This window comes from Dryobates pubescens, chromosome 2 (genome assembly GCF_014839835.1).
Source record: "Dryobates pubescens isolate bDryPub1 chromosome 2, bDryPub1.pri, whole genome shotgun sequence".
Lineage (NCBI taxonomy): Eukaryota > Metazoa > Chordata > Aves > Piciformes > Picidae > Dryobates > Dryobates pubescens.
Window position 1 is genome coordinate 45,892,275 of NC_071613.1, and position 11,847 is coordinate 45,904,121.

At 40.9% G+C, this 11,847-nt stretch overlaps 1 protein-coding gene across 1 annotated transcript; it reads left to right on the forward strand.

Moving 5' to 3' along the window:
• Positions 1–354: 354 nt before the first annotated feature.
• Positions 355–11,780, forward strand: CEP70 (centrosomal protein 70). Its single transcript, XM_009904422.2, has 15 exons — positions 355–571; positions 729–852; positions 1,639–1,819; positions 2,145–2,314; positions 3,597–3,656; positions 4,328–4,427; positions 4,852–4,940; positions 5,285–5,359; positions 6,446–6,551; positions 7,227–7,397; positions 8,039–8,185; positions 8,708–8,876; positions 10,388–10,502; positions 11,256–11,335; positions 11,704–11,780. The coding sequence occupies exons 1-15, from the start codon at positions 511–513 to the stop codon at positions 11,763–11,765; spliced, it is 1,710 nt and encodes a 569-aa protein (XP_009902724.2). The 5' UTR covers positions 355–510; the 3' UTR covers positions 11,766–11,780.
• The last annotated feature ends 67 nt before the right edge of the window (positions 11,781–11,847 follow it).

Consider the following 11,847-nt stretch of genomic DNA (forward strand, 5'->3'; position numbering starts at 1 on the left):
GTGGCCGTTGTTGATCTTGGGTGGTTAAAAACTGATCAAAAGGAAAACGAGTAGACAATAAAGCCTCAAAGCAGGCACCCGCGACCTCTGAGGGCTTCTCAGGCGGCTGGGGCAGGGGGTTGAGGCTCACTGCACCCCTGGTGCGCTGGAGTCATCTGAGGGCTGCTTGTCTGGGTTTTTTTTTAAAGGTAAATTGTAACTCGCTCCACGTATTGATTCTTATGATAGTGATCAAGAAAACGTGGGTGTTCTGTATTTTGTGAAGTAGACTTTTTAACAAACGTCTTTTGCAGGTCCTGTTGAAAAGTCTCACACGCCCTCCTTCAGTGGCTGAGGCTGTTTGGGAGTTTGGGGTTTCCTTGTTTTTATTTGGGAGCATTTGGTATCCTCCACTTCCTGCACAGCAGGAAGGACGGGAGACCATGGGCTGATCTTGAGAACTCAGATTTCTGGCTCTTCTCCCAACTGCAGCAGGAGAAGGCAGAATGGGAAAACTTAAACAAGATACTAATGCATCACGGGTTGAAACCAGTGAGTCTTGCTGCCCCTCAAAGCTACAGGAATGTATCAGGTAAAGAAATGCTCATTTTACAGGCTTTTGTATTTGGAAGTAGTCAGCCTAAGTTCCTGAGGCATCTCTAAAGCTGTCACTTCCAAATGATAGCAAATATGTGAACTTCTTCAGCTGTTAAAAACCTTTCATTGTGACTTTGCTTATGTGTCTCTAGATATGATTGTTTTAGACAGTCAGTCATCTCTAGGAATAAGACTTGCTTTAAAAACGCTGGTGGAAGAAACTGACCGACAGCAGAAAATGATTCATCAGCTCCTGGAGGCTAATCGTTGTCTTAGGTAAGGTGCAGTGGAAGGAATGGAAAGGGTCCAGAGGAGGGCCATAAAAATGGTCAGGGGTTTGGAGCACCTCTGCTATGAGGTGTTGAGGGACAGGCTGAGTGAGCTGGGGTTGTTCAGCCTGGAGAAGAGGAAGCTCCAGGGAGACCTGATAGCAGCCTCCCAGTACCTGAGTGGGGCCTACAAGAAGGATGGGGAGAGGCTGTTTGCAAGGGCCTGTGGTGACAGGACAAGGGGCAAGGGCTTCAGACTAGAGAAGAGCAGATTAAGATTGGATATCAGGAGGAAGTTCTTCAGTATGAGGGTGGTGGAACACTGGAACAGGCTGCCCAGGGAGATGGTTGAAGCCCCATTCCTGGAGATATTCAAGGTGAGGCTCGACGAGGCTCTGGACAGCCTGATCTAGCTGGGGATGTCCCTGCTGACTGCAAGGAGGCCAGACTAGGTGACCTTTGGAGGTCCCTTCCAGCCTCGACCATTCTATGATTCTGTGAATTTACCTCCTAATGTGTCCATCTCCTGCCAGGCAGAGCTCTTGTCCTAACTCTTTGTCATGACTTTTCCTGAGATTATTGTCCAATATGCAGCAATGTTGGCCTAGTTCCTTTTGAGCTCCTCTGTTACTTCATCTTCTGCTTCTTCCTATACTGCCGTATGTCCCATAGCTGCTGCCACGGACTTTTATTGGGTGTCACCAGATAATGTGCCCAAGTTTCCTTCAATGTCTTTAGTGAAATAATTTAAATCAAGGATGTTTTTTTTAATTTTGGGGTTGTTTTTTTTCAGAGATGATATACGACAGGAACGAGGTCGAGCATCTCGACAGGAGCAGCGGGCGAATGATTTGGAAAACGTGGTAAAAAACATTAAGTCCAAAATTTGTCAGCTGGAAGATGAAACAATAGCTAAAGTTTGCCAGCAGCAGAATCAAGTCAAAGAACTTCAAAAAGATCAGCAGGTTTCACAGGTAATTCAGGCAGTGCTGTGAGGATTCAAACTTTGGACTTTTGTTGGTTTTTTTTTTTGTAAAGCTGTAAAAATATTTGTAGTGATCAAAATAAACACAAGTCTTGGGTCATAGTGTACAGCTTATAGCTAAGATTTTTCAATCTAGATAGCATTTTCTAGCTATAACTTAGAAAAATATCTGGCTCCTTCCACTACTATTTCAGTATGGCTAAAACTCAAGTACTAAGCATCCTTGGGGTCAGATGCCTTCTTGAAAATGTACAGTGCAGTGTCCAGCTTGTGGGTTAGAAAAATTTCATGATGTTCCTACAATCTATTCACAGGCAAAGTATCAACAGCAGCAGGAAAAGCTGCAAGAACAAGAAGAGATAATTGCTCGTTTGCAGAAGGAGCTGTGCAGAATTGGGATGGAGGAGCAGCGGCGTGTTGCCACTCAAAACAAAATGTTCTGTCAGTTTTGCAAAAGAGCTCCCAAGTCTCTTCTAGACCAGCAGTAAGCCATTTTGAGAGTGCCCCGTATGATTGAAGGAACAGATTTTAATGTAACTGTTCTTGATACTTATATGAAAACCCAAAATATCTGCAGACCTTAGGAGTGCAAGCTAAAGTATGAATTCTTGTAAAGGGACTTCAATGCACTAATTTTTTCTTGTGTAAAAAATCCCATAATAACTGGATAAATCCATGGCAGAAACCAAGACATGATCAGCCACTCTGTGCACTAGGTGTCAGCAAAGAGAAGGGAATGAGTCGCTCGACTGTGGAACTGCACTCTCTGCTGGGGTGATCTCACCCTGGGGTTCTAGCATTTTAAAATGCAAATTAAAAAACAACCAACGAAATAAACAACAAACACCAGCTTCCCAAACATCACATCACCAACCCTCCCAAAACAAAAAAAGAAAAAAGGGGAAAAAACAACCAACCAACCAACCAAAACAAACCCAAAACAACAACCCCAAAGCAAAATAAACCCTTCTAGTTTTGGAAAGCCTACAGGCTGCAGGCTTGCTTGAAGGCCTCCCAGATACTTCAGGGAAATTTTGTAAGTGTTCCAATCCTGTGTCTCTTGCAGTAAGATCTCCATAGTTCTGCCATAGTCAGAGAATTGCCAGTTCTTAGGCCTCAGGTAGCCATCACTGCATTGTGCTGGTGTCCCCTGGGTTTTCTGTTTACCTGGCAAGGATTTAAAAAGATTGTGTGTGCTCAGCCTTTGTCTCATGCCCTTACTATATGAGAGGAAAGGCCACTGAATTTGCCCTTTCTGGAGAGACAGATGAGAATCTCAGAGTGCTCAAGAGGAAATGTAGTTTGGCAGGTGTTCAGTTTTTGTGGCTCTAGTTTTTGCAACCACTTACGTTGAAAGCACTCTGTTTATTTGGAGGCATGGTCTGAGGCTGCGTGGGACCTGTGCGCTCTACCTCCTGCAGCAGTCACTGAGCCCTAGCACTCAGGACTGTCTTGCTGTTGAGCTTGCTGGTTCAATGTAGTCATAAGATGAGGAAGCTATCAGGAGGACCCAGCTTTTTTTTCTCCTCTTGAATAACTTTGCCACTTCTAGGCTAGTAGATAGTTAATGTCTGATTTTCTGTTCTGGAAAATTCTGACCGTGTTTATTTGGTATGAGAGAGAACATGCTATTTGAAGCAGTCATTTCTCAGGTGCAGTGCAGTGGCATAAGCTGGCCTGTTCCTGTTGGTTGGTCACTGTCTCTTTAAAGCACAAATTTTTTGAGAGTATCTGAAATTCAATGTATCATTTTTTCTTTTCTTCAGGTTCCTGTGTCTAATTGACTATTACGAATCTCAAATTAGTCAAATGAAAAAGGAACTAAGGTAGGTCTCACCTTGTGGTTCTACTGTTCAACATTTCCCTACTCCTTACAGTTCTTAAATATTATCATGGTAAGTATTCTGTGTTCCTGACATCACTGGTATGTAAGCAAAGGATTGTAATGGTCATGGAAGTTTGGATTCATCTGGGGAATTACTGTCAAGCTGAACAGCTGCCTAATTAGGAGGCCAGGGCATTGGAAGTTTTGGGGTATTTAGACACCTGAGCTATAATTCTTTCTCCCTCTTTTCCTTCCCCCCCTCCCTTTATCTTTTGCCATGTTTCACAGGCAGAATTACTGGATTACTACATTAGCTGTGCTCAGTTGACTGATCCCCCTAAACAAAAGGAGTACCAGCTTTTCAGCTCTGTTGTGGTGCCTGCATGGTACAAAGCAGCAAGCAGAGAGGCATTTCTATAATTTGAGATTATTATCTTGAAACTGAAATGAGATTTGCTTGTACTGGAGTTTCTGCTGTAGAATAAGTGCATTTAATTAGTACATAAAACAGTTTCCCAGAGATAACAGAGAAGAGCAGTAGATCTTAGGGCAGTTATTTATTTTGCAGTTGATGGGAATTGTATTAGGATACATGACTCCTAGCTTAACCAGCTTAGATCTTTGAGGTAACTGAATTACAGTAAACTGAAACAATTTCTTTTTTCCTAACAGGCAATATAAAAAAGATCAAGACCAGGTACAGAGAGAAGTAAAAAGCAAGGAAGAACTGTTAAATCTGGATGCTACTCCTAATTATAGAGCACTGCTCACGGTATGGAACTGCTGAGAATAAGCAAGTGCAGGTCTCTGAATGGTAACCCTTAAGGAGCCACATACAAACATATATGTGCTTGATTTCGTTCCCCTTTTTCTTACCATGTCTTCTTAACTTGTAACTTCTCTAGGTAGTTTGCTGTCTTCATGCAGAGATTCTGGTTTGAGATGTCTTTGTCGGGGACTGCATAGACCTCCTTAATCACAGGTTCTGTACCAGTGGTCTAATGCAGCAGGCTCTTGATCCTGACTAATCCCTCTTCCATGCTGTCCTGCTGCATAGGCAAAAGGGAACTTCTTAACGTGCACACACTTTAGATTGTTCAAGCTTGTTGACTCTGGAATGAGTGAAACGAAAGAAATAACAGCTTGTTGACTGTGGAATGAGTGAAATGAAAGAAATAACACAGTTTGTGTTGCAGTCTTTCCAGAAACAACTTATTGAAGCAAAAGCCAGGAATGAGCAGCTTTTGCTTGAAAATGTACATCTCAAGAAAGATTTGGAATTAAGGTAAGAAAGGATAATACGTCCACCACAAGGGCACTTCAGCAGAGTTTGCTTTACAAAGAGAGAAACTGGAAGCACCAGCAATTGTAAAAGTAGTATGGAATTGCTTTAGAAGTGATTCACAGAAAGAAGATACTGCAGGAACTGTCAGCCTTCTCTCCCTGCACTGTTAATAACAATAGCAGCTAACAGTTTGCTGTTTATTACTGTTGCCATGTAGAAATGTTGCAGTATTTAATTCCCACAATGTGGCACTGGCAAAGTTTCCTTACTTTTTCTGCTTGGCTGAGTTCTATAGATACCTTCAAATGCAAGACATACAATATGGTACTACTTCTTTCTAACAGACCAACTGCACAGGAATTAAAACTGTACAAGCACCAAGTAAAGAAACTAGAGAAAACTCTAAAGAAAACTACCCAGTAAGTATATTGCTTCAGTAACTTCCATGAATCACCTGAACTTCTTAAAGCAAAGATAATCTGCAGGCTGTAATGTAGCTAGTGGCTGATAAGGCATGTACCTTACCATTATTCCTGAGAGCCTGGATATGGGCAGCAAATGCTACTGTATCTCTGAATACACCCTGTGAATCTCTGAAGTGTTGGTATGGTCTTCAAATAGGAGCACAGCAGCATGTCTTTTTTTCTTTCATTCTGTCTTTCTGGATGTGATGTGAGTGCTATCACAGGCAGTGTGGACAGGACCAAAACCTGTTGTTTGCTGTTTCTGTGAGCTGGTTACATTACAGGTTATGAATGAGAAAATGTGAGTTGTCAAAATGTTGCAGCTACTGAAGTTATGTCCATACTATTCTTAGAAACTGACTTATGGTTTGGTTTTTTTTTGCTTTTGAAACATTTTAAAGAAAATACATTGAAGGTATTAGAGATTTGATATTGACAAAGTGGGGTTTATCTGTAATTTCACTTATTTCTGTGCATGTGTATTGAATGTTAAATCTTTTATAGCCTGAAAAAGACATCACCTAAACATGTCCAGTTCTTAATTTTTCATCATGTATATGTGAATGTTCTTTTCTCTCATGCAGTGGCTATGATTTAGATGGTAGTTTTAGAGAAATTAATCTTGGATGTGACAAGAAGGGTAGTGAGCTGTATATAATCCAGGAAGGATGTTCAAGGAGAAGCAGATAAAGACTGAACATGGCATTTGACCCTGTTGAGTTAAATTCTGAATGTTAACAGCCACAATAGAATCTCTGGTAACGGAACAGCTGCACATCTGGTGGTGTCCCTTTAAATTAAAATGCAGTTTGGAATAACCTCAACCTGGATCCTTCAGATAAATTAACAATACTTACATTAGGTATTATATTATTCAGCTAGTTCAGTTTGATGGAATTCTGTTGACAGGCACCATAAAATGGAGACTTTATTTTGTAGGTGTAAGTATATGTGCTACATACCTGGTTCTTTCATCAAGCTGAATGTAGTATCTCTTCCCAAGGCCACTTGAGTAACCCACTGTATGTGTTTGACGTGTAGATCTTCTGGGAGTAGCACTGGAGACTCAAGAACAGAAGAAAAGAAAGAACCCGAGAGTATCACAGGAGTAGCTCAGCTGCAGGCAGTTTGCCAGCAGTACTTACAGGTATGCAGATTGAACCTGTGCTGTGTGTATCTAGCAATGTAACACATAGAATGCAGGAGTTGTGGTTAACTATGTAAACTGAAGCGTGCTGTTTTGCATCTAAGAGTTCATATGATATCCTCTATGCAAATGGGTGAAGTTCTGAGTTTGGCAGTTGATGTAAACATGTTCTTAATTGTTCTGTCTTAGTGTAAAATACCTGAAAATACAGCAAGAGACTGGGTTGGGAAACATCAAATCAATGACTTAGCTTAAGTCTTTCTAGGACAGGGTATTTGTTCAAGGTCTTGGGCAAACCAGCTCCTTATGCTATGGTTTAAACATGCCTGAAGAGAGAGTGGCTTTTATTTATCTTTGCCTCCCTCAAAAACCCAAACAAAAGCAGCAGATACAATACAACTTAGTAAAATATGAACTGTGGCTGTAACAATGCTTTAAGTGAGTAAATGTTAAATATCCCTTAAAGGGAAGTATATGTGCATTACTTCTACATGTCTTCTAGCAGTATATTTTTGAATCTTTGACTCTATTAAATACTGAATGAATCTGCCAATAAATAGAACTATTAGTTCTATTTATGATTTAATGTTTAGACAAACATGACTGGTGGAGAGGGGTTTTACTGTAGAATGTTGCACACATTTGAGCAATCACATTTGTTATTTGGTGTTGAAGGTTTTGTCCCATATTGATTCTGTTTTGAGAAGTCCAAGAGCTCCTCCGTTGCTATACAGGCGCAGCAAAGGGCCAGTGCAAAGCTGCCTTAAAGAGAACGGACAGGAATGTGGTTTTGAGCACCTTCCACTTGCTATAGAAATGTGGGCAGATCAGTTGATGGCCCTAAAGGTAACGCATTATTGTAGTTGGCTTTATGCTCCTCCTTTAATCTGCTGACCACCCTTTGGTCTCTACCTACATGTAGGATTTTGGGGGGTTTTTATGTGTGGCTTTTGCTATTGCCTGACATGGTGTTAGATTTTAAAAACAACTGTGCTGTCCCTGTATACACCACTTTAAAACCACAGTGAAGTGAAAAAGGGGCAAGGTGCCTACAGGGCAGAGATACTCTTCTGTGTGTGTCATCTAAATGTTTTTGTTCACTGGCTGAGTCCCTAAGAGTTACGCTTTAGAGACTCTGTAATTCACACATTAAAGTCCTTGCATTCTATTTCTTCCTTTTATCTTGCCAGAACAATAACTTGTTGGTCACAGACATTGGTTAAAAAAATAATTACCAACATTTCTTATATCACTGCAACGGTAATATATGAATTACTTTAATTTTTAGACTCTCATAATGTTCTTTTTAAGTCAAAGAATGTAAGCAAGATGCTGTGCTTAAATTCCATGAAAACTAAAACCTTACTGTCTCCAGCACTGGAATGTCTTTGCTTATGAGCAAATCTGCCTGTTTCTATAATAAACACAACTTTAAGAAGTTATTAAAAAAAAAAAAATGAGTTGTGTCCTCTCCTTTCTTTCAAAAGGAGCTGCATAGGTCCTTGAAAAAACTGTCTCTGGAATTGCTGCCCTGGCACACTGCAGAGCCACAGGATAACAGGGAATCCATACGAGTTGAAGACCTCCAGTTCATAGTAGATGCAATTTTGGAAGAAATAGAAAATAAGGAAAAGGTAATTCTTGTCAGAGGTTTATAATCACAGCTTACTGTGGAATTCTTAAATGGATTCTTCACACAGTGATTAGATTTGTGCATTTGAAAGCTTTGTGGTGGTTAAGAAATTGCTGTTTGAAGATATTCAATAGTTCAAAGGCTGTTTTAACATAATGGATAAATTCACCTTGGGGAAAACTGCTTTAATCAAAAGCATTTGACCAATGCTGCATTTGCATTGCCCTGTAGTCCCAGGTATTACACTGTTCTGTCTGTTTCTCAGTATCGAGAATACATAAACATACTTAGCAGCAGCAAAGACAGCTTTCAGGAGAGTTGTTTTGGTTTGCTGGATGTTTGTGGCTGAAATCCCCATACAATATGTTTTAGGATTCAGTAATACTCGAAATGCTATGATTTCATAAGGGAAGTTACACCTGCCTTTCTTCATAGACTAGCTTCAAGAATATTTCATGGTTTATAAGAATAATTCCTGCTTTAAGTGATAACCCTGACGAGTAATTCTTTCTGCCTGCTACAGAACAGCCAGACACCATCCTTATCAACCCTGTCTGCAATAGTCTCTCACTTCCAGAAGCTGTTTGATGTGAATTCTCTGAATGGTGTTTACCCACGAATGAATGAGGTTTATACAAAGCTCGGCGAACTGACCAATGCTATGAGAAATCTCCATGAGCTCCTAGAACTAGGTAAAGCCTTACTCCCTGGAACTTGTTCAGACCATTTCCAAGGAAAGAAGACAATTTGAAAGGCTGATCTTTTCATTAAAAAAATACACCAAGCTGCTGAGAAATGAGTAAAGTGGGCATATTTAGGGAGATAAAAATGGGTTATTGTCAGTTAGGAATTTAGCAGAAAGCCATTATTTGTAAGCGTTTAGCAATTGCTGAGGAATACCAGGAAGGCAGAAGAAAGAACTAACAGGAAAATGAATTTTTAAGTTTTAATTATTTGCTCTCACAAGTCCTTGTTTCCTGTGAGCTGTCTTTGTAATTCTTGAGCAACTTCCAGTCTCTACTCAAATGATAACTAATTTAACTAAAAAATAACTCAGTCTCTACTGTAGATTTCTAATTGGCAATTCATAATAGTGTAATTATGTCCAGTCCTCAGAAACTTTGTCATAACACTGCTAGACTTAGAAGTATTTAAGTGCTAGCACTCAAAGGCATACTTGAGTACTTCCCAGAATCCATTCTCTTCTGCTTTGTACTTCTGGAGAAGTACAAACTGCTGCTGCTCTTGGGTTTAAAGGTTTGGCTGTGCCCCAGAGCAAGGTTTCTAGCTACTAAGGTCCTCTGCGTCTCATGCGAGAAAGGAAGCAGCCTTTCTGCTCAGGAGATGAGAAAGCCTCATGTCTCCCTAATAATTGCAAAACCAATGGGAGCACAGAGGATGCTTTCTCTGAGCCTAGTCCGAAACCAAGGGAGAAAAGGACAAGGAACTTGTTCCTCTCAGTCAGAGCAGGTAATATCCAGTATCTGAAGGGAGGTTGTAACCAGGTGGGGGTTGGTCTCTTCTTCCAGGTGACCAGCACCAGAACAAGAGAACACAGTCTCAAGCTTCACCAGGGGAGGCTCAGTCTGTTAGGAAGAAATTCATCCCAGAAAGAGAGATTGGCCATTGGAATGTGCTGCCCAGGGAGGTGGTGGAGTCACCATCACTGGAGGTGTTTAGGAAGAGACTGGATGAGGCACTTGGTGCTGTGGTTTACTTGATTAGATGGTGTTGGGTGATAGGTTGAACTTGATGATCTCAAAGGTCTTTTCCAACCTGGTTTATTCCATTCTATCAAAACAAGTTCTGGCTGTTGAACTATTTATTGAGCAAGGCCTGACCCCTAGACCATGCTCCTGCTGCGTCACAGGAACCTAATGAATATACTTTTCTTTCTATGTAATTTCAGCTGGTTGATTTCCACTGACATTGTAGGGTATACTTGAGCACCACCTCTGCTGTGAAAACACACTGCTCTGACACACTTTTTTAGCCACTAAAGGTTTAGTGAGATTCTCTATTTCTAGCTAACAATAGTTTATCACTGCCCACAGGCACTTTGTTGTCTGAGAGTGATGGAACTTGTAAGCCTAGATGTTTCAAAACTGAATAAAATCTGGGCACCTGCAAGAATTGGAGTGTATTTAGAATATTTTCCTATTACTACTGTTCTGGGAAACATGAAGTGTTTATTTTTCCATAGACAGTTCAGCTCCACCCACTGTGGTAGTGGATACTGTTGGGAAACTGTGTGACATAATTAATGAGAACGTGACCAAGCAGGTACAGCAGCTTCTGGGGACCCAAGACATCCACAGGTATGTGGGGCTGGGCCACCAGCGGTCATTCTTCAAGCATCACATTTAGTAACTGAGAGATCTAGCTACAACTGAGCTGTGACAGTCTCCTGTATGAAACTATACTATTACTATCCTGCATGAAACCAATCTCAAATACTTTCAAAAACATAAAGCTGGCAAAGAGAAAAAGCCCAAAGGTTCCAGCTGCCTACAAATACTTTGGAAACTGGACAAAGCTTGTCACGTCTTTAACAGATGACAGCACACATATGCCTGATAGCAGACTGTAAGAGATTGCATTCAGCATGCACTCTGCAAACATGCTAAAATTAGTTGCAGCAGGCAAGCAAGTCTGACACATGCTGAGTTAACAATACTAACTCCCTCACCCTTTCTGCACTCCTTACAGTTTTAACTAGAGAACTTATTCTTTGCTCCATCTCTGAGGTAGTTACATCAGCCACCCCCAGGCAGTATGTTTAGCATATGCAGACTTGTATTCTAGCCCAAAACTACCTGGTGCCATGTAAAGAGGAAAGGGATGATGTATACAGGGTAAAAATAATGAACTAAGAGCCTCTTTGACAGCCAGCACTTGTTGGCTGCAGGTTTCAGATCTTGGGAAGACTTTTTTATAGATGTTTTTATATACTAGTAAGTAAGCTACAGTGTTTTCAGAAAGCCATGACATCATGTAGCAAAACAGCCAGGGAGGTAAACTTAAAGTACCCTTGCAACCTTTTCTCTGACAGTCTCACTTACCCATTTCAGAATAATCAATAAGCTGGAAGAACACGAGTGCTTCTTTCCACCGTTTCAAGCTCTCATTCAAGATTTGCTCCGTCTTCTAGGTGAGCAGTATGTGCAACAGTTGTAATCATCGTCATGCCAGCGCTTCCTCCTACAGCTTTATATAGCTGACACGTGCACTGTTTACTCCTGGCCACAAGGAGGATGTGAAGCAAGGTGCTAGCTCTCTTCTTCCCATCTTTCCTCAGGAAGTAACCACAGCACTTTGTTTTCACTGAACGTGGCATTGCAGATATTCAGATTACTCTTGACATAAGCTACATTGTTGTGGGGTTTTTGCTTGGGTTGTTTTTTTTTTTGCAAATGCTTTAAAATTTGTGAGGGGTTTCTTCTGTTCACTTGCTGTATTTCTAACATTTAAGTTGGAATTCTGGCTCCACCTTACCATTTTGTTTTCGCTCTGTTTCAGAGATCAGTCACCTGGATGACATTTTACCTGCTGTGCGAAATCTGAAATTGGCAGCTAGTTAGGAGTCAGCAAGACTGACTTCACCTGTGAACATACCTCTTGATGCACACGACATGACAGCTGCCTCTAACCTCTGTTAACCTA